At 36.0% G+C, this 23,799-nt stretch overlaps 1 protein-coding gene across 1 annotated transcript in view; it reads right to left on the reverse strand.

Moving 5' to 3' along the window:
• Positions 1–736: 736 nt before the first annotated feature.
• MRVI1 (murine retrovirus integration site 1 homolog) overlaps positions 737–23,799 on the reverse strand; it is a gene marked incomplete at its 5' end in the record, with an annotated part of 32,639 nt that continues 9,576 nt past the window's right edge. The window contains 13 exons of the mRNA XM_010014255.1: positions 737–977; positions 2,275–2,406; positions 3,321–3,440; positions 6,396–6,463; positions 7,583–7,690; positions 9,031–9,080; positions 9,731–9,872; positions 10,642–10,773; positions 12,855–12,995; positions 14,071–14,101; positions 17,826–17,946; positions 20,832–20,910; positions 23,156–23,743. Coding sequence (XP_010012557.1) covers positions 737–977; positions 2,275–2,406; positions 3,321–3,440; positions 6,396–6,463; positions 7,583–7,690; positions 9,031–9,080; positions 9,731–9,872; positions 10,642–10,773; positions 12,855–12,995; positions 14,071–14,101; positions 17,826–17,946; positions 20,832–20,910; positions 23,156–23,743 — 1,953 coding nt within the window. The remainder of the gene's footprint in view (positions 978–2,274; positions 2,407–3,320; positions 3,441–6,395; positions 6,464–7,582; positions 7,691–9,030; positions 9,081–9,730; positions 9,873–10,641; positions 10,774–12,854; positions 12,996–14,070; positions 14,102–17,825; positions 17,947–20,831; positions 20,911–23,155; positions 23,744–23,799) is intronic.

The raw sequence follows: 23,799 nt of genomic DNA on the forward strand, positions 1-23,799 counted from the left end.
TAGTGACATGCATTTTGGTCTCAGCCCTTTGATATATTGATTTGACGTTATCAACTGTGCCACCTAGACACATTCTGTTGTGTATCCCATTTTTTAAAAAAGTGGTGGTCCCATTCTTAAAGTATATCATAAAACACATTTATGCATGTACTTAGTTTTCCATTTAAATAATTATACAGATAATTCCTCTTACAAAATAACTTTATCAGTAAGGCATTTAGTCTGATAATACAACCATAACCTTCCGTAAAAGAGCTTCTATTTCTACCTACCCAATAATCATGAATAGGGAAGCTGATTAAACTCTCGAAACCCAAAGGACTTAAATGCCATTAGTACTTCAATAATCAGTAATAAATTCAGGAAATGCAAAGCACTAACTGCAAATGCAGGTTTTATGATTTTCTCCAAAGTCATAGCAGAGATGTCACTGTCCTGTGCAAACCATTCTTTTAAATGTCTTGCTGATGGCTGATTACAGCCACAACCTTATCATGATTCAGTATTCCTTTATTTGTATCAGTCATTTACAATAAAAGGACAGATAGGATTATTTATCAGATTGTCATTTTGGTAAGGTATGTTCACACTGTATCCCCAAACCTGACGGTGTGGAGTAACTCTGGTCTAACAGGCCACATTTAACAGCTATAAGGATGACTAAGCACTACCTCTAACAACAGTGTTCTAATACGCATACTTGCTCAGGTACCGTAAATACATGGTTGTTCCTTTATTATTCAGTGCGTTGCTCTTGTTGAAATCCTGAGTTCCACCAGGAATACTGATGGGCAGCAGAACAGCTAGCCTTCCCTTCAGGTCCCTCTGATTTTTCATCACAGGAGTTGTATGAATGGTAGATTCCCAACACCACAGCGAAAATTATTATTGCAGCCACTATCAGCCATACCACATTCCAGTGTTTACACAGTTTGGGGTACAGTATATGTAAATAATTAATGATAACTTCAAGTCTGCTGTAAAATGAAAAGAAAACTGTTACATATTAATCACATGCAAATTTATTATCTTAAGCTTTTCAGTTTGAGACGTTTCATAGATGTATGGATAGATGTATGATGCACCACTTTTCTTCCAAATACAAACACCTTGTCAAAGAATAATCAGACAATAAGTTCTTTTAAGAAGAGCTGTACACTCAGATGTGGGTGATATTTGCAAGACAGCTGAAGACCATAAACTTGATTTCTATTTCTCCCACCTGTCAACTGGCAATCTCAGAGCTTGATATGATGTAAAGTTCTGTACTATTCATAGCTTGCTCAAGTAAACTCAACATTATAACAAGTTGTAAACATTTCTTCCTAAGAGTTTCCTGACTACTGAGATGGCATCCTCTCTGAACAAGGCTGAAATCTCAAATTAGCAGATGTTTATAACCATAATGGTTATGGAATGAAAATTAATTCTTCTGGATCAGGTACAGGTCCCTACCTCAGCCTGGGTTTGGACATGTTACTTGCTTTGGCTAGCATGCAATGCCTCTCTAATGCAAGACTCTCATTGCTTTTATAATGAAGGACTTTGCAGGTGTATTGAAGTGGGTGGTAGAACCACTGAGGAGACTCGATAATTAACTCTAAGAAAAGCTGAAAGTTTCAGAAAAGTTTTCTAGTTAGGCATCATTTGCTTCAGGTAAGACAACAAGCAGATGATTCAGACAGAGAACACTGGGTACAGATGAATGCTATAAATGTCATTACTGAAAGGCAGGAACTCCAGCATAATACTGTTCTGCTGCATCTAGACAGCTTGCAGAGAGAGCAAGCACCTGCCTGTCCAAGCCAGACCAAGTCCAACATAGGTGAGGAGCTTGTCTTAATCTGTATTCACCTTGTAGATGTACTGAAAGACTAATCCATGAAGACCCTTTGGGAATGACATATGGCACAACTACAGGCATAAGATTCCTGAATTACAACTTTTGTAAGACTACACATGCCTACTGAGGATACATTCTGGCATCTAAAGAAATTTTGTGGAATATTTTTTCCCTCAAATCAAAACCAAACCCCATCAAGATGAAGCATATTGATGTCAACACAATTTTAGCTGAAATATCAAAAGTTTTTCATTTTGCAACTATGTTATTTATCTCAGAATATGCGTTACTGTGAAAACACTTATTTCAAGAATAGTTTCTTACACTGGAAGGAAGCATGTTAAGATAATCGTACAAAACACTTCATTGGGTGCCACAAACAGAAAAAAAAGTGGCCTCTCTTGTATGGACGTATTACACAACTGTCTCACCTGCTTTTCAGGGTTTTTATTTCATGTTCATTTTCACTTTCTTCATGTTCATCAGGACTTTCTTTTGGTGTCTCTTCATCTTCTTCCTTCAGTTCCTGAAGTTCTTTGGTTTTCTTCAAGCCTTCCTGATAACTTTAACACACAGAACATTTTTCTTAGTCTAGCACACTGTATAAGCCTGTTCTTATGCAATGAAAAATCATCTTCATGTCACTTGCCGTAAAACACAACTAGCAGTGTTGCAGCACTTGGGCAAGAGTAAATAGGCTGAAGAACATAAGTACATCACGCAGACAGCCACCCTTCCTTAATAGAGAATTACATTAGCTCTGTTACCAAACTTGTCATCTTGAAAGAGCTTATAGTCCTCAGCAGAGCTCAACTTCTCTGCTTTGTAAAGGAGTTGGTAAGTATTTCTGTATTATTTTACAGTCATTTCAAACACTCTCTAGATATTTTTGTTTCCTGCAGAATAAATGCAAATCAATGCTAAAGACAGATGGCTTGTTCGATTCTGCAGATTACCAAAATTTCTGCCTTACTCCTCACGTATTACAAAGGTCTTTGCTTGACATTCAGAAACAGATGCCAAAGCTGTGTAGAACAGCTTTTTGTGCCCCAAAACATGCTGTGTAAAGCACTCTGCTACTCAGACAACACAAATTTACTCTAAGGGTTGATACTTACTCTTTACTGATTTCCATCTAAACTTTTCAGAATAAACATTTTAGAAAGTTGTTTTGGATTATCCTATCATGAAGCTGAACACTACTGACGTAAGAACACCCACCCAATTCAGAATCTCTGATGTAAGTGTCCTCCTACCGTCTGGCTAACATTTATAATAGATGAAAGTGAACTGCTACTGTTCAAATGCAGTGAGTGAAGTTCACTTGCATTGTTTCCCACATTTCTTCAATTACGACTATATTCTAGGAGCTCTTCTTTATTGCCAGCCATTTTGCATTTAAAATTACATTATAAAAGCATATACCCTCATCTCGTAGCACATGTTTACAGATTTAGTGCACATAAAATATTCACACCCTTTGTTATATGCTTCCTCTTCTATCTTGGCTTTAGTTTCAGGATTGATCTCTTCCAACCCACTCTGTGTCAGCACAGAAGCAGAGGTTTCACAGTCAGGCTCTCCATGACTCTTTCCACTGCCAAGACAAACAAAACAGTCACATAGAAAATGACACCAGTGAAATATATTTTATTTGTAGTACACCACCAAACAAGAACAAACACACACAATTTTGTGACTTGTGATTTTTCTTCTTTAATGTGCATCAAAGAAATAAAATGTCTTTCAGAAGAGAAGAATTAAACACTGAGCAATATTTTAGTTTCAAAATGTTGTAATTTAAGAACAGTAATTAATATGTTTCTAAGGTATTAGAACTTGCGTTTTGTTTCTTCTTTAAAAAAAGACAAGAGCATTTGTTTCCTGGCTTATCCATGGCATTTATTCGCTATTCTTGAAAACATTTTTTGCAACTTTATAAAAATCATCTTAGAAATTGTAGCCTATTCTTTTCAGAAAAAAATAATAGAAATAATACCAAATACTAATATAACAAAACATTTTTCTTATGTGCCTTTTAGGTACTCCCCTCTGCTGACTTGATACACTGAACTGATGTATAGGTTAAAAAAATACAAACACACACATAGCATTTGTCACTGAAACTTTTCCTAAGTGAAAGCCATGAGAATTGAGCCTGAAGATAAGCCATTACATATTGTTTTCTCTCTGCAATGCTCACCTGGCCTTATTTATTTAAGGCTGGGACAAAGAGTTTAAGTGATTCAGACATGACTTAGCTAATCTATTAAATACAATGCTTAATAACAATGGATCAACAGTGGATTCCATTTCAACTTCCTGAATCTAACCCTTTTTGTAGGCTTTATTTTTCTGGCACTAAAATCAATGGCAGAATAATACATCCTGACTGACACTATCTGTGGGCAATTGATTTTCTCTCAAGAAGTCATATTCACATTATTTTCACTTGGGCTTTAAACAAATCCTGAGTATAAGCTTGAACTGCTTAAATATACAAAACTGATGAACTATTTAATTTTACACTACTATAGCAGCTGGCTCATGCATACAAACTTATGCCAAACTTGAATTTAAAGTTCTATTACTTGATGACATGATTTTTTTTCTTAAGATCCACGAAGAGATACTGGTAAATTTTTTGGGTTTTTTTGGGGGGTATTGGTTTTGGTGTGGTGGTTTTTTTTTCGTTGTTTGGTTGGTTTGTTTTCCAGAACTTCTATACAGTGTCAAAAGATGGTCTAAATCTTACAGAGTTCTGTTGATTTGTAACATCTAGTGCCATAGCTCACTGGTTTTGTTTTTCAAACTGCTGCATATTTTCATTCTTAGTAAAGAGATAAAATAAAGACATAAGATAAATTTTGTCCTGCCTCAGCACTAATCTAAAATGTGTGAAATTCAATATTCTGTACTGATGTGAGATCTAAATATTTTAAAGCTTTTAATTTGCATGTTTAAAGCATCCTAACAGACTTTAATTTAAATTAGTATTGCAGATATTTTATTGTGATATTGTAAACAGTCTAAACAACCAAAGTAGTAGTAGTAACAACAACAACAACAATCAGTGTGATGTTTTTGTAAGTTTTACTTCTGAAATGTCAGCAAGCAACTTCCTTAGAATGTGCAACATTTCCTGAAAGAGATAAATATTTGGAAAAGTGCCTGACAAATTTTTCTTTGGTGCTCTCTAGGCAGATTATACACACATGGGTTTGCAAATGCAACAGTACCTGTCTCCATAACAGTAACTGTTTACAAAGACCTGGTAGAACAGCTTAGGTATGCCTTCCTATTCTCATCCCAGTCTCACATGTTTTCCTATTGCCCACCTTTTTATTCTACTACTGCAGGGGCTTTATATTTCAATAACTTGTATAGAATTAAATTACAGGTCTACATGAATTTCAGCTGAAAGAAGTTAAAAAGTTCTTTCCAGAAATGTGTATATGTGTGTGCTTTCTGGCAGATCAATTACCTGCTTGCTTTGTTCATGTAACTGTTGTTTTGCTCTGAAAGTAGTACTATTTAAACCCATAGAATGACTCATGGAACTATTCTGGAAAATAGATAACTACAGCACACCTTAATCTAGTCTGGACATCTACACTAGTGGTAAGTGATACAGAGTCAAAACGGCAACTGTTTTAACAAAAAATATTTTTGCAATTTGTAAGTACTAGAAAACAGATACATATTGAGGTATTTGCTTGTTACCAGGCTAAAAAAAACCCCTCTTCTGTATTTCTATTTTTAATTTTAAAATGCAAACATCTCTGCCTGTTATAACTAAAGTCTCAGGATGTTAAAACTAAAATCTCAAACCTAATGCTTTAATTTAGCTGAATGTTCATTTTATACTAAAAAAAGAATTCCTAGTCTGTAATAATTGTTTTGACTTCAGCAATATTTTGCTGATCTAATATTATGATAAATTATACTGTTGAATTTTATATATTATGTTTATTCATGTAAATTTAAAAAGATACATGACACTGGATAGCATAATATTTTCAAAATATGATTCTTACCAGCCAGACCATGTTGAAAAGGCAAGGGCAGAACACAAACTTCTATTACTGGGATAGTCAAGTTAACGAATAATCATACCCAGGATTAGTCATGGTCAACTGTAGGTATAGCATTAATTTATTCTGGGAAATATATTTAAGAAAACCCCAAAACCCCACAACCCAGCCACATGCATTTTATGTCATATTCTTAATTTGTCAAGTTCTGAAGACAGGCCTACTCGAAAGTATAAATGCATGATCTTCTGCTGCCTTTTTTACTTGATAAGTTTTAATGATCATAGCAAGCTCAATATAGCTCTGAGGTACTGCCTGTAAACTCTTTGAACATGAAAAGAACAATATGATGGTGACATAGTAAAACACATTTACCAGACCATGAATCAACCTAAACCAATATTGTGTTGCTGATTTCAGTACCTTGGTGTAACTTCTATTAAGAAAGGTAGAAATTATATAATTTTCATTTCATACTAGGATTTAATAGGTAATGAGATGACCTACACAAAACTCACTTTTCTAAAAGTGCTGGGAGAACAGGAGTAGATGTTAGATTGCTTCTTCCATTACTAGGTGACTCAGACTGTAAGTGAAAAACAGCAATAAATGTCACATTAATTTCAAATGAGTCTTCAATGAAATGACAATGTGCTGCTTAGGTTGTCTTCCCACACCCAAGGGCAAGAGCTCTTAATACGGAGCTTTTAAATTACTCCCACTAATGAGAGTAAAGAGTGGACTTGCACACTATAAAGAGTTTTCTGTGACATTCCTTTCCATCTTGTTTGTTTTTCCCAAGAAAAGTCTTTCATTATATATTTGATAACAGTAAAATTACTCTATTTGCTTCTCTCCATATTATCCTAGGAACATTAATTTGCTAGCTGAGTTTTCAATGGAAAATTTTAAACAAAACTTAATCATAATAAATCATGGTAAACAAACACACTTCATTTCTAAAACAATTGACTCTGAGTACATAATACCTAAATTGCACAAACAGATTGTTTCCTTAAAACCACAATGGATTTAGCTTCTCAGCAAAACCCCTCATTTAAATGAGCCCTACATTTTAAACAGAAAATCACATAATTTTTTTATGATGAGCTATCCTAGCTCATCTCTGAAAAGTTGGTATGCCTTGGAGTTTTCCATCAAAGTATTTATATAGAATTTAATTTATTAAAATTTTATAAACAAAAAATCAAGACAGAGGCTGATAATTCCACTATAGTTCCATCACAGAACATCTAAATTTGTACCACATATATTTCTGTGCATTAGTTACATGTTTTTCTGTTTAGTGGACTTTTTGGCAATGAAGAGAAGCAGCTCAACCATCTTCTATGGTTTCTAGTTAAAACTTCTCTCATACAGGTGATAACTATATTTACTGCTCCTTTCCAGTATGCTACTACAGATTAAAATGCAAACTGCCTCAACTAATGTCTCATGATTCTGAATCACCAGCTGGCCTTACTTGGCTCTGTGTCCAAAGTGATTATTTATGGAGGCAGTTTCTGAAGACATATGTTCCCTATATAATAGGAATTACCTTTGTCCATCCCCTTCACTAGGATGGAGTCAGAACAATGGAAGGGCTTATTTCTTTTTTATTTTTTTTTTTAGTAACTATGGCTTTGTCCTATGCAAAAGAGGTTAAAACAAAAAGCAGTATCTTTAAAATGCAGGGTTTACTTACCTGGGATGGCACTGAAGGTAAAGGTGAAGCTGTTGGTGACTGACCAGGAACGTTTAAGGAGTTAAATTTAGGAACAACAGCAACACTGACTCTCCTCCGAGGCATATTCTGTGAGAAACAATTTATTTTTTTTAATCATGCAACAAGATAGACTGAAGAACAATTCCACAAGTTAACAGGGGTGGCAAAGAGGTAGGTTAATGTGCCCTGGGGAAAGGAGAATTGGAAGCAAAACTAAGATAAATGGCTGTTACAGCTGTAGTTTTCCTCAAAACTTCCTCTAGTACTGACTGGTATGGCAAGTGCTAAGTGTGAAATGAGGTGTTGTACAGGGATGCTACTCTTTTCCTTCTACACTGAAGGCCTAGTCTAAGTCACACAACAATACCAATGAACTGATATTGTCAGTTCTTACTAGAGGCTATTATCTTGCTTAAACCAGAAGTATAATAATACGGAAAAAAGTGCCAGTGTCGCAATGGTTATAATAATAATGGTTATACATGAAACTCTTGTCTTGTTATGTACCCATTATGATATGCTGTACCCACAATTATTTCTAAACCCACAAATTATAACAGCCATTCCCTCTGCAAAAGAACAGAGCCTTCTCCCCCACCCTTGAGTTGCTAGCTGTCTATCTAGCATCATGCAACAAACGCTTACGTTTCCCAAAGACCATGGAAATTCTTTATATGATAAACACATGCTAGCTGTACACAATATATTCTAGCTGAAATACAGATCATTAAGTTTTTGCTGTCATTAGGTAAATTGGCAATTGTTTCATCCAATGATGTACACCTAGTAAAATCTGTGTTTCTAACCGAGTAAAAAAATCCAAGCACTTACAGCATCTGACAACTTTGTGTTAGTGCATATCCAAATGCTTTAAGATTCTGCTCTAGATAACCATACAGGAAAAGAGTTAAACACAGATTTAGTAAATATATAGAAGGAGTTACCTACTTCACAATCCCAGTTCTAGACAAAGCCAATATGCCTATTCATTAATGACAGAGGTTTATCTAACGCGCTCCTGAAAAACTATACTGGGGAGCCTGCAGCCATGTTAGGCAGTCCATCCTAGTGTTTTGGGGTACGATCATGGAACCCCAAATCACTTACTAAGTTTTGTGTTCAGCTTCCTCACTGAGGAACTAGAATAAAGCACAGGACCTATGCCATTCTCTTCACAGGTTTGTGGCCTGGAATACAATTATTCTTAAATAAATAGGTCCCTTTATTATTTATGGTTCCACAGCAAACATTATTATTATTGCACAAAGTCATACTTAATCATGGATCCAAAATTACTAAGCACTTGCATGAATAATATTGAATGTTTACCAGCACTATATTCTGAACACAGCCTATGAAAGTAAGTGTATGTAGACAAAGAAATTTCACTACATAAAATGTTCATTTTCTTAATATTATAGAAATACCTTTCCAACCGTAAGAGACATGGATCTAGATGAACGAGGTACTCCATCTTCTGCAAAAAAACAGTAGATAAAGAACAGTCTTACACTATATGAGTATCTATTTAAATAATAATCACAGAGCTCTTGCTTGTATTTCAAACTCTGATGTAGTACATGTATACAAAGTCTGTAGTGACTGCATATTTATCTGTCACGCGGTTCTGATCTCAATTACACCTGCAGAAGAAATCTGAAATAATTGCAAAAAAATGAACCATTACTATCTTTACTATGTTCTGCCTCCATATACAACTTTTTGCAAAAGAAAATACTCATATTTCAGTTTCCAGCAAACTAGGAAAGAAATGGTTAATAAAAGAAAAAGACTTTTTAATAATGAAATTCTGCCATCATCTCTCATCTAGACACAGTTGCATTAAAACTGTGCAAGCTACGTGTATGTGCAAGAGGCCAACAGAAATGTCACTGGATTGCACCACAATTTGCTAAGTGATAAGGATTTTAAATTAGTGTCCTATAGCATTAAGTATGGTTTTTATGAAATATTTTCATAGTTACATCTGTAACTTTCTGAAAACTACTCCTGTAGATCAGAACTTCATGAACAGGTTTCACAATACTTCACCTTTTATCATTAATAGCAGCGACACCTCTCTGTATAGAGGCGAGACAAACCCTTAAATGTTGATTTTTTTTTTACCAGATGCCCCATAGCTTCTGCTAGAATTCTGATTGGCAAGTTTCTTGAACTCCATTAGTTCAGCATGATCCTTTTCATATGTTCTTTTCAGATTTTCCACATACTGCATCATTACTTCAGTTGCCTTTGACATACGCTTCTCCTAAGGAAGAAAAGAGGGAAATACCTAGGTAACCTCTACACTTCTTAAACAAACTATTTGCCTCTGTGCATGCTCCCTGTCAGGGCTAAAACTGGAATAGCTGTTAAAGAAATATTTGGTATTTCTTAAAGAAATATATGGTACCTCCATGTCTGAAAATTCTTAAGCTAATTAAACATAAATGTACATGCATTCATATATATCCACAGAACGTTATAATTTATTTTGTCATATATTTCTACATTCTGTCTGTGTGCCTATCTTTCTAGTTATGTTGTATAGGTACATTCGTTTTAAAACCCTCAAAGGTCTTAGTCACTGACATCAGTCCAGTTTCTTCCGAGGGCATAGGCAACAGTCTTGAATCTGGGAGGATATTGCTGTGTTCTCATTTATACTTGCTCTGTTCTTAATATAGTTGCCTGACTAAGTTATTGCCAAAGGCCGGTGACTGAAGTAGATGAGCTTTTTGACCCAGAAAAATTTTCTTATTCATGCTGCACTGATTTTAAATAAGCTTCTTGTGATGCAGCTATAGTTCTGAATAATATATATGCTCCTATTGCACAGATGTTAAACAGCTTCATGGGCAATCTTCTTTTTGAATTCTATTTCCAGACTGAAATGGTGTGTTCTCTGACATTATAATAAATGTCAAATTATGGCAAATAAAATTCAAAGAGATAATATTACCTCCAGCTATGACTGAAAAAGAGAAAGAGTGAACATGTGCAGCCAGGATATGTGTTAGACAGCAGGGTGTTCTTACCTGGCGAACAGCTCCAACCATCTCAGCACGACTAGATAATCTAGCAGCTAAACGCCGCAGAACAGCAATATCCTCCAATAGCTTCTGGTAAGCTTCTCTGTGTTCATAATGATGCCATAAGTGAGCTGAAGACTGAAGCGAAAATACAGAAGTTTTATCATCATATCTTGCCACTTTTAGTTCCGATGAAGTAGCCTGAGCCATAGAAGCAGGGTAGAGATGTCTAGGCAGAACTACACATGGACTACAGATTAGTCCCAGAGGAGTTCCGTCACTGTTACCATAGATAACCTAGATAGTGCTGCATGCTGCAGGCAGACCTTCCAAGGAGTTAAAGAGGGCTATACACATTTGCAATACTTCTCCTTTTGAAATTAATGATGGCTCATGCCTGGCTACCTGTGAACTTTACAAATGCCAAGGTTATTTGAATTATTAATTGCAAATTATTGCCAAAACACAAAGAACATTTTAATTCGCTGGGCCCAAGGTGTTAAAGCGGCCATTCATGTTCTCTCAGTTCCATGACACTTCATTTATTTAGAAAATAAGAAATTATAGTCTCAAGAATTTCAAATGTAAGAGAGTAATAAAAAAAAAATATGGCCTGTAAATCAAATGGCAACTGTAAGACCCATGAAGGCATAAAAGAATCTGTTTGAGAAACACATGCACAAAATTCTCAGGTTTTTCTTGGCAACAGTAACTTGCTTTTTTTCTTGAACAAATCTGAAATTTGTGTAAATCAGCTTTCTCTTGAAGTTGGGTTTTTTAATAAAACATCAATTATGCCAAGATTGATTAAAAAAACCCATAAAGACCAGTAACACTGTCATTGAGCCATATAATGTGCCTGTTCTACAGAAATGAAGATAACCTTGTATTGAGATTGGAACAAGTCGAGGTCTAATATTATACACATTATACAGAAGCCATCACTTAATTTAATTGCTTGTTAGTTTATTCCATTGTATAGAACAAAAGATTTCATATGAATGGCAGTTTCTACTTTCTTATAAACTGTGTAAGAAAGCTTGTAAAAGCCAGACTGTAGCGTGTGAACTGCACAGAAGAGGAAAAAGCTAATCATATCTGTTGCATGCTGGCAACATGATCCTTGGTGCCTAACTAGGGATTCTTAAGAGATGTACACATCAAGTCTAACAGACTTTTTTCAGTCTGAAACCCCTGATTTAACAGGTTGTTTCTGCTTGCTCTCTAACCAGAGAGCAGAGTGAAGAGCAGCAAAACATTAAAATCTCTTTTTTTCCCCCCCCAGCAACAATAATCTGGAAATACAGATTTGAAAAGATGTAAATATTTTTTGAAAAGATGTAATTATTTTCGAGATTAAAATATGCAAATATAACAATCTTTTTTTAATTGTATCCTTTTTTACCTGATGATGTTCTTGAGAAAGAAAATGGGAGAATCATGTTCTCCTACTTCTCAAAAGTAAGGCAGCACCTCCTTGTAATATGCAAATTGGGTGTACAGGTATTTCATTTAGCTTCATGGTAACTAAGCATCCCTTCCTATCTGCACAAAAACACGTGCAGCACATAAATCAACACATCTCAAAAACATATTTTTCATTTCAGTTAGAAAATCCAGAGAAAGCTGGCAAGAAGGACTGAAAACTGCTGCTAATAAAAGAAGGTCAGGGACAGCTGGAATTAAAGTGTAATAAGGCCCATAACCTGATCCTGAGGTTGCATGCATTCCTTAAGTAATTCTTGCTGTCTCCTTTCCTGTATTGTCTTCTATTATCTGCAGTTAAGAAGTCATTCAAGTCACAAATCTCAGGTCTCAGGCTTCAGGTCATTTCATTATCTCCCCTAACTAGACCCTTCAAATTTAGTGCTAAAGAAGGTCTTGCTCAGGAGACCATGGATCAGTGTTCAAACTGCAGTTCCAAACAGGCTTTGTCACAGGCTTATTCCAAGTAGTTAACAGCAAATTCATAGTATTTATTCCTGAAATCTGCTAGACAGAGGAGAACATCCTCCATGCATTTCCAGCAACGGTGGCCCGCTGGCAAAAAATGCTCTCTCCTGTGCAGAGTGGTATGCAGATCATGGGAAGGAGCTCAGGCAGTAGAAAACAAAGTTCTGGGGCTGAATTGACAACAGGCATAAGCAAACCTAGCCACACATATTTCAAATGTGTGCATACTTCCATGAACGCTATAGATGGAAGAATTATTTTCTTACCGTAATGGCTGCTTTAAAGCTTTCCAGTTCCTTCTCAGCATTCTCTTCAGTAAGATTTCTCTCTCTCTCTGCTTGGTTAATTCTAGATTCCAAGGTATAACTATCATTTCTAAAGGCCAAGGAAAGTTGTACAAATACATTCTGTTTGGATTAGAAAAAGGCATTTTTAAATAAGCATCACAGTAATGTCATTTTCAGTAACAGCTTACAAGGTATATATTTAAGAAACTTTGGTGCTTAAACAAGTATTGAAAGAGAAAATTTAAAATACTTTTTAAATTAGTTTTTTTTTTCAAAAATCATTTCTCTTTACTACTTCTAAAATATGAATAAATATTCAACAGGCGTTGCTGCCTCTTTTCTGAATGTTTTTCTAGATCAGTAGAGCAGAGAGACACAATGAAGGAAGTAGTCTACCAGAAGTATCAGAATCACAATGGATCTTTTTTCTAGCTGGACTTCCTCCAAGGGTCCCCAAGGTTTTTAAACAGATAGCCTGTGCAAAGGAAATCCAAGGATGAGCTCACCATTAGCATTGTTTTACCTAAGGGATAAACACCTACCACTGAAGCCAGCAAAAGGTTAAGTGCTAACATTTTTATTTTGTTTCCCTCTACTGTTAAATATGGTTTCTTTCTTCACCAGACGTATTATTTCTTAGGACAAATACTTTGCAAAGCAAAAGGCACCAACAGTTTCATTAGATTGCAGCTATGTAAATAAAGATCATTCTCTTGTCTGGTATGTGGAAAAAAAGAAGAAACAAAGCCAGCAAGCTAAAGAGCAACCTACCAAAAAAAAAGTAAAAAGTATGTAAACTAATGGCAAGATGACATCAAGAACTGCCCCAAAGCTTCTACTGGCCAATACAAAAATGCAATTAAACTCGCTTAATTTCTTGTCTCATTTAATCTCTATTTCTTTACTACTTTATCTACATTACAATAATTTCTGTAACGAATTGTATTTCACTACGATGAATGCACAAACCAGTGTTTTGTTTATTCCTACTCTTCCTACAGTTTATATTGCCTCCAACAATGCTCATATTTCACAGAATTGTTATTTTGATTGTGCTCAATATGGTTTTTTTCTGAGAAACATTTTTAGGAAATAAAAATCCCATTACCTGGTTCAGGTAGCAACTTTTAGGCTTACAGTAACCACTTGAAATTGAGGCATATGTCTAAAATAAGGAGTTTAAGAACATACTTACCTCGACTTCTTTTTCAGTAAGTGGAGGAGAGCTAGAAATAAAAGCAAGTAAAAATCACATTTTAATTACTTTGGTCTCTAAAAACTGAGCTATTATAATATTTAACCAGAACCAAAAGAAAAAAGAAAACACCCTCCCCATAAATATTTTATGCTTTCTTTTGGTGAAATTAGTATTTAATTAATTAAATTGTACTTGTTATGGCTAAACCCCATGTTGTGTGGTGGTTTGTTTTTTTTTAAGCACAGCAGAGTATCTCCTGAGTATTGGCAAAAACATACCCAAGTTTCTGGCCACCACAAATACTGCTATCTGCACTGCATTGTGATAAATTGGGAGTACAAGGGCAAGACAGAAGTTACCCTTTTGGAGTTGTGGGTGACTTAATATGCTACACTTTGGGTTATTATATTTACCCATTTTCCTTCCATTAACAGATAATCACAGATGGACAGAATTCAAAGTTTTCACTGTTTACTGAACTGTTCTGTTTTGGCTGCTAATTTTGTTAGAAGTTAGCTAACAATTATTCTGACACTGACAACATTTATGTTTGAGTTTTATGAGTTTTGCACCACAAGAATGATTACTGACTATATAAAAACTAGAAAAAGTTACCAAAATGCAGTTTCATAGAATACAATATATATATATTAAAAAAAAAAAAATTAAAGTGAGATAGACAACATTATATTGCAATATTTCACTTAAAGGCAGTCATCCTTAGTGTTTGAATATACAGGTTCTTATTCCCTGTAATTGCTCCCAAACATCAGAGGCTGTTCAGTTTTATACAACTGAATAGAGATGAGAAACATCTGAAAGAAACAACAGGAGCTGTAAATACAAATTCTAGTGGATGCCAGCGGATACATATCATGCACTGTACAGGCATGATACTGTCAGAAAATTCATAAAATCATAAGAATAGAATAATAGAATGTTAGACTTGGAAAGGACCTTAAGATCATCTAGTTCCAACCCCTGTGCTAATGGACAGGGATGTCTCACCATGTTGCCCAAGTCTCTGTCCAGCCTGGCCTTGAACACTGCCAGGGATGGAGCATTCACAACTTGTTTGGGCAACCTGTTCCACTGCCTCATCATCCTCACTGTAAAGAACTTTTGCCTTATATCTAACCTGAACTTCCCCTGTTTAAGTTTAAAGCCATTACCCCTTGTCCTACCACTAGAGTCCCTAATGAAGAGTCCCTTTCTTGTAGACTCCATTCAGATACTGGAAGGCTGCTATGAGGTCTCCACGCAGCTTCTCCTCTCCAGGCTGAACAGCCCCAACTTTCTCAGCCTGTCTTCATATGGGAGGTGCTCCAGTCCTCTTATCATCCTCGTGGCCCTCCTCTGGACTTGATCCAACAGCTTCATGTCCTTCTTATGTTCAGGACATCAGAACTGTGCACAATACTCCAAGTGAGGTCTCATGAGAGCAGAGTAGAGGGGCAGGATCACCTCCTTTGACCTCCTTTGGTCCTTTGACCACGTGACTGTGTCCTTGTCACGCTTCTTTTGATGCAGCCCAGGATATGGTTGGCTTTCTAGGCTGCAAGTGCACACTAAAGCTGGTTCATGTTGAGTTTCTCATTGACCAACACCCCAAGTCCTTCTCCTCAGGGCTGCTCTAAATCACTTCTCTGCCCAACCTGTAGCTGTGCCTGGGATTGCCCTGACCCAGGTGTGGGACCTTGCACTTGGCTTGGTTAAACTTCATGAGGTTGGCATCAACCCACCTCACAAGCATGTCCAGGTCCCTCTGGATGGCATCCCTTCCCTCCAGCGTATCAACCGAGCCACACAGCTTGGTGTCATCAGCAAACTTGCTGAGGGTTCACTCAATCCACTGTCCATGTCACCGACAAAGATGTTGAAAAGGATCAGTCCCAACACTGACCCCTGAGGGACACCACTCGTTACCCGTCTCCAGTTGGACATTGACCGCAACTCTCTGTGTGCGGCCATCCAGCCAGTTCTTTATGCACTGGGTGGACCATCCATCAAATTGATGTCTCTCCAGTTTAGAGACAAGGATGTCATGTGGGACAGTGTCGAACACTTTGCACAAGTCCAGGGAGATGATGTCAACTGCTTTGCCCCTGTCCATCAGTTCTGTAGTTCCATCATAGAAGACCATGAAATTGGTCAGGCAGGATTTCCTCTTAGTGAAGCCATGTTGGCTGTCACCAATCACCTCGTTGTTTTTCATGTGCCCCAGCATGCTTTTCAGGAAAATCTGGTCCATGATCCCACCAGGGACAGACATGAGAACTGACTGGTCTGCAATTTCCCAGGCCTTTCATTTCCCCTTCTTGAAAATGGGGGTTATACTTCCTTGTTTCCAGTTGTCAGGAACTTCACCTGACTGCCATGATTTTTCAAATATGATGGACAGTTAATTAAATCAAGTTTAAATTAAAATACTACTGTAATATTCATTCCATCATTAATCCCAAATATAGAAATCAATCCATGTGGCATCACTGAGCAGCAGATTTTTCTCATTGTGTAAGATGACGTAGAGAAGTGACTAGAAGAAAGGAGCCCAGTATGTTCCCTGTGTTGGAAAACCATTCTGCGCCTAAAGTATTATTACTCATATCAGTTACTGTTATTCTAGGAGGAAGCCTACTAGAAGGAATAGTCCTAGAAGAAAGTTTGAGCATCTGCATGTGTCATATAACACAGCACAGAATGGTAAAATTCATGTCTTGCCTTTTACTGGGAATGTTCTGAGAAATTTGTTTTAAGAATGACAAGTAAGGTGTGTATTTATTCAATAGGTTAAGCTGATTAGAGAATATGACCTGAAAAACAGAAGATCTGTGTATTATCTGATCCTCAAAGCCAGTTCAGCATTTACCTATTTTGTACTTAGCTATGGAATTGTTTTTCCCTTCAGTATTTGATTACAATGAAGCAACGGTCTCTTAGAACTTCTTCACCTCACACATCCATTTACACAACAGTTCCTTCACAACAAATGTTAAGTATTTATTCCAGCTGCACAGAGAACACTTACTAACTGCTTCAAATGACTGCAGGCCTCTGGTATTCATAGTATAAAAACATATGGGTGAATTTAGGAATAGTTTTGGCCAAATATGTTTGGAATTGTTTTAATGATTAACAAATAAACAAAAACAGACAAAAAAGAAAAAAAGCTTGTTTCTTTTACTTCTCTCAAAGAAATGGTTTATGCAGAAATACGGAAGCAGCTTAGCTTTATTCTAATGTAATACAAAATAAAATATGGTCAGTGTCTTGCACAGGAAAAAATCAGGGAATTTGCAAAATAAACTCAAATTCCCTAAAAAATCGTCACCTGCAGAAAAACTGCAGAATTCTTCCCTGCCCAAATTTTACCATTGAAAAGCATTATCTGACCTGATCACTTTTCTGGGGGAAAGAAATAGTAACATTTTCGACATGAATTTATATATGCAGCAGCAATCCTGAAAACCAGGAGTGGACAGACCAGTGGAAAAAATCAGTATAAAAATGTAGCTGTAGCATTCAAGTTAAGCTTCAGACTTTTTACTCAGAACTTACAAATTCATTTTAAAAGTTGGCCAGTTATTGAAAGTTTGTGCACTGCCCAAATTTTTCCAAAAAATCTGTGTTGCATGTTTTCAGTCGCTACTTATATGGATTCCCTATGAATGGAACTCCATAAAGGGTGTCCACTGGAAACCATTAGTGTGCCTTCCCCAGATGATGCCTTTCTACTTCTAATGAGCTTTTACCTTCCTGGAAGTGATTTGTGCACTCGTAGTTTTCGCAGCAATACATCAGGAATGCTGGGCATGACATCAGAGCTATTCTTTGTCTCTTCCTCTTCAGTGGGGGAAGGGAGAGGTGAAGGGCCTAAAGACATTTTTGGATAAGAACCTTTTTATGTTATTTGAAAAGTCATGCATTAACTATTAATAGGCAGTATATCAGACCCAGATAGGACCTTTTAGCTTGTATCATTTGAAAGTCAATGAGGCTTTCACCCCAGCTCTACTGGGAGCAAAGTGACAAGAAAAGGTCCATCCCTTCATGCAGAATGATAGTTCCTTTATTGCATATGGTGATACATCACTTACCTCTCCTTTACTCCCTGTCTTCCTTTCAAGCACTGGCAACAAAAGTAATCAGTACAATTGTCATCCTTTATGAAGAAAGACTGAACTAGTAAGTGCTCTGAGAGTTTCCAATGCACTGAAAAATAATTATTTTATTAATATTTTTCCTAGAATTCAAATGGAACCGAAATTCCATTACTGGAATATCTAACCTAACTCTTTGCATTTGTGCTTTACCAGTACAGTTACATAATTTCTGGAATATTTTAGATTAGATTTTTTTAAGAGTACTGTGATTTTCTAAGGCTTCAAATGCTATCTGCCAAGATGAAGTCTAGTACTATGCTATAGATGTTTGTGCACAGTTTATAGTAATGAGTCCTCACCATGTATTTGTTTGCAGTGCATGTTCACTGAAACAGGACATAAAGGTTATAATTACCTTCTCTACTTCTGCCACTTTCAGAAGGACCAAGATACAGCTAATACTTCTTCTTTTTTTTTTTTTAATTCATGGTACTTAATTTTTTTAAATTGTATTTAATTTCATATGTAGTAATTCCTTACGTTCTTCTGTCTTGCCAGAACTTAGTGAAGGACTCTCCGATAGGAAAGTCAGGTTTCTCAGTCTGAATCTCAGACTTGGGAAGATATCTTTGTACAGCTCTTTTGATGTTTGGCGTAACAGAAAGATTCTTAAAATTTGCAAAACAAACTGTGTGACAAAGTTCAAGTTTTATGAAGTGGAGAGTGTTAAAATGAAAGACAGAAAAGAATGGGAGATTCTTTCTAGCTGCACTTTAGTTCCATGCATAAAAATTTCAGTATTTACTTAAGAACAGTCACGTCTGTCCCCATAAAAAGCCAGCCTGACACCATAATGTCTCCACATCTAATATATCCACTTATCTGAACTTCTGTAGATGCAAAGCTGTGTTTACTCAGATGATCACAATAACTTGGCATGGAGAGCAAAACATGATGGAGCCAGTATATTTGATTCATAATAGTAATTATGAAGTATCTGGCTATTTCCTATTGTTTAACCAAAATTACTACTCTGGTTAAAAATTACAAGGTGGCTTTTATGACAATGTAAGGAAGTAACTCTCCCTAACAAATGAACTAAGGATTTGACCCCTCACTTAATTTCCTCAGCAAGGACAAGGAGTTGACTCTTAATGTTCTGGCTATCATTTAGATAAGTTACTAGACTTCAAAAAAAGCTTGTGAGGTTCATGAGATCTTGGTTGAAAAGCTGGATAAATTAATGCTTTGCTTTTCATAACAGTTTCCTCAGAAGTTTCAAATCTGCCAAAATTATGTAACAGGCTGGTAAAGTGGCAACTGTTTTACATTTAAACACAGCCTGCAAAATAATTTCTGGGAAACGATAAATTAGCATAGTGACAGGAATAATATTACCATACCTCAGAATTCAAAGATATAATTACTATATACAGGAAGAAGACAAGAAGTCTCTTTTAATCTTGTTTCATTCAGTCTCAAGATGAGTCTGTTTCCAGACATAACATGAAATGTAGTATCTCTGTCTTCTCCCTGTGTGACAGAAACTCTAAGGCCTTATGAAACAGTCCCAAAGCATATCTATGAATTAGCAAAATGAACAGTATTAGGGAAAATGGAAACTGTCTTTGGATCATATCTTGGATAATCAGGTTCAGCTCCTTTCATATTAATCATCTCCATTTCACTTAATGTGGCCTTAGAAACACTCTGAACAGAGAAGAAGCTAAGTTCTGACTTAACTAGTTCCAAACAAACATACAGGTTTGGTTCAAATATTTTCAACTGATCACTCAGAGCTACTGCTATTTAGTTCTTCCAGTTGTTGAATTATCCTCAGGATTATATCTTTGCTCTTTATTTCTATTCTGAATCTTTTTAGATGCAGCATACAGGCATCAAATCTCATTTGCTTGTTTTAGATTTGAAACAATATGTGGTTCCAGATTTCTGTTTCCTCATTTATGTGGAGATTTTAGCCTTTTTCTTACTAAAAATCATACTAATTGAGCTAAATCTCCCCCTCCCCCCCCCCCCCCCCCCCCTTCTCAGCGTGGGTTTTCTCTCAGTGTCCCCCCACCCACTTATTGCTAGGTGTATTTTTGCAATCTTACAATCACATTCATGCCTCCTCTCTGGCCTTACACTTGCCTATCCACATTGATGTAGAGCTGTGGACTGAAAGTGGACATGCCGTTTCAATATTTGCCACACACATAGTAGAATAATAAAGCAGGAATAAAGCATTCCATCTCTTATTTATACTTTCAAGGATCAAATTCCCCCTTATGGCCAGAATATCTTGCAGAGGTCACATCCATTAAACCCATCACTGCTGAAACTCTTTTCAGAGCATGGCTGAAACTTGAGAGAGTCCTCCACCTATTAAATACAAGCTAGACCCTGTTCCAAATATGCATCTTTAAATTTGGTTGTAACAACACCTACAAGTATCTTCTTGCCTCAGATCATCAAGAATTTCAGGTACTTCTACTACTAGTCTCTCTTATTCATCATTTACTACCCTTCTCCATGACTGCTTCATTACACAGTTAATGCAACTGACGAAAAATGCCTTTTTTTTTTTTTCCATATTAGTCAGTTATAAAAATCAGTGTATAACAGACGCTCATTCCAGCTTTTATGATACTGCACCTTTTTCCTGTTCAGCAGCTTCACTAAGCTCAGGAAGTTTAAGTCCAACTAAATTTTGATTTCTCATCAAAATATGCTCCTGTTAAGAAAAACAGTAACATTTCTAAGTAACTTTACTAGAAATCTCAATTTAAATATCCCTGCCATGTGAACACTACACATTTATTTCAGTTAATAAACAGAATTAAGATATTTATATTGTTATAGCCACATGCTACATTGCATGGACACATTCACAAACACAATATCTTAAATATTACAAATTTCAAATTTCATACATGCCTTATTTAGAAAAATTCCTGGTCATACAGACAGAGATGTGCAACAGGTGCCCATTACTCAAGAGCTAAAATAGAGTTTTGGTAAATGAGAGTTTTAGTAAATAACAGCAAAAAAAACAGTTTTGGATATAGCCATAGCAATAATTAAGTACCCCAGAAAGGACAGAGATTTCAGAAAATCAGATATATAAGACTTCACAACTTTGACTCAATCAGTAGAATTTATTCACACTGAAGCTCGGCATGCTACAGCTGCAAGCTAATACTTCACTATTGCTGTATCCTGCTTCTATTCCTTACCGGTAAGGAAGAGTCTACTCATCTTCTGATTTTCTACTTTAATATTCTCAAATATATTTAATAATATGCTAATAAGTAGGCAATTCCTACCAAAGACAGAGTTCAAATCTCACCTAACCAGAATAATGTATTACGTATTATTTTTCTGATTCTAAATATTATTTGTGCTTAACACCTTCTAGGACTTTCAAAATTATATGGCTCAAGTGTCTGTATAATCAAGACTTCCAGTACACATATGCTAAGAATATGTGTGTAATATAAATAGGAAACCATGAATAACTAAGCTACCATTTCCAAGAAATACACTGGGAATGAATTAACAAAAGTACAGAATTTCAGGTCCTCACCTGTCAGCCTCATGTTCATCTTAAAGTATTAACTACTGGAAGTCAAAGAAAATAGTCTTATTAGGTTGTTAAGTAAAGTAACTACTACTATTTTTTTTTCCTTTCAAAGTAATTTTTGCTATACATATGGGGGTTGCTTTGTGATGGTGGGTTATCATTTCATTTCTATTTTTTTCAGTACACTGGTTAATTATTAGGGTTTAATTCTTAATTTTTACCAATCATTTAGACATTTTTTAACAATGAATTACTTTATAAATTTCACAGTCCAAGTCTACTCTTCAAGAAGCTGACACATTTGCATGATGTAAGAATTAGGAACAGTAAGCCTGGCCAATCTTCACCTGCCCTTGCTCTCAGATACTCAGTTTTACAACCCTGGACACAGACATTTTCTGAGAATGTTCCAATAAGCAAAAAAACCATACCAAAGCAATTTCCTAACCCGAGACTTGCAAATGTAATGCTATTGCAAAAGCTAGTATTCTTGAAATACAGGACTACTGCCCTTAGTAGGGAGAATACCAACCAATAAAGGACTCAAACCCACTCAGCTGAAAAAAGGAAGTGATTTTTAAATCAAAAGAAAGTTTACAAATAGTTTATGATATGCAGAGACTTTGTAAGCACTTAAACAAGAGTATAGTAACTGTCTCCAAACTTTGGTTAAAGACTTCTGTTCATACACAGGTCTCATCCCACTCATACAGGTATCTGTGAATTACTCAATATACTGTGTGAGCCTGTGAATTTGAGGACAATTCTGAAGGAGCAGAAAAAGCATATTACAGGGAAGCAAAGGAAGTAAAAGAGCATAAAAGACACTTCTAAAAAGAATGTTGTTACATCCTAAGGAAGGAAAAATCCTTCAGATCTAAAATACTCTTTTGAAATCAAAATAGATCACTTTACTCCCAAGTACATTTTACAAATGACATGATTGTTAATCAACTATGTCCTGTTTATAGGTCATGTAGACAATGCAAATATGAGATGTATTGTGGTTTAGACTCACCTTTCTGTCATAATGAAAGCAATTACCACTTTATTGACACCAATACTATATTTTTTTCTTCTGGGGGCCAAAACCTGCATGTGGAAGAGCATATGCACATGCATATATGTGCACATTGACAATACCACAGTGCAGTTGATGTGTATTTGAAGACAACTAAGAAGTGGAACAATTCCATGGATTTTAGCTACAGGTTACAATTTACTAAAGTTGAAAAGTAGAAACATGATTCAATTCTGTATTAATTTTGCTAAAACTGTTTCCCATTACAGTACTGTATGTTTCTTGCAATGATAAAAATAATGCTAAGCAAATCAAAAGTTTAGTAAAATAGGAAAATAACTTGAAAGCAGGATATGATTGATGACTGGGACTCACCTCTCTGAGCTTTGTCAATTTCTGCATTCGAACTGGTTGAACTTGGATTTGAAGGTCTTTGAATGCTTTTAACTGATTGCTGGATTTGTTACCAACAACAAAGCTTTTATCTTCCTCAGATGGTAATTTTAGGGGTGTTTTATCTTTCTGTCCAGGCTCCAAGCTATCCCATGATACAGCCCGTAGTAGAGGGGGACGCAGTCCACACAGTTTAAATTCTGGTTTAAATGAAACTTTATGGTCCCTCATTTCTTGAACAGGATTTTTTAGCTTTGAGTCTATATTTCCTGATCCTGGTAGATGGATTCTTAAAGGAACATCATTTTCTTTTGGTTTCTTGAGGAATGATTTTCCAAGTTCATTTTCACAAACATTCATGCAAGTATTAAGAGACATTCTGCCACCATCACCACCTGAAGGGGAGCATTTAGGTAAAGTATCCATGTGTTTACATGGATCGAAGTTTTCTTTTTGTTCTGAGAGCTTCTCTTTGGAGTTTTCAAAACCAGCAGAACGAGGAACCAACCTTCCCTGAGAAATCTTTCTTTGATCATTCTGCCTTCGATCAATTAGTCCTTTTGCAGCATTCTGAAAGTAGAGGGACACACATAAAACAGAGAAACAAGTGCAGATTTCTCTTTTCT

The sequence above is a fragment of the Nestor notabilis genome, unplaced genomic scaffold (genome assembly GCF_000696875.1).
Source record: "Nestor notabilis isolate BGI_N333 unplaced genomic scaffold, ASM69687v1 scaffold1460, whole genome shotgun sequence".
NCBI lineage: Eukaryota > Metazoa > Chordata > Aves > Psittaciformes > Psittacidae > Nestor > Nestor notabilis.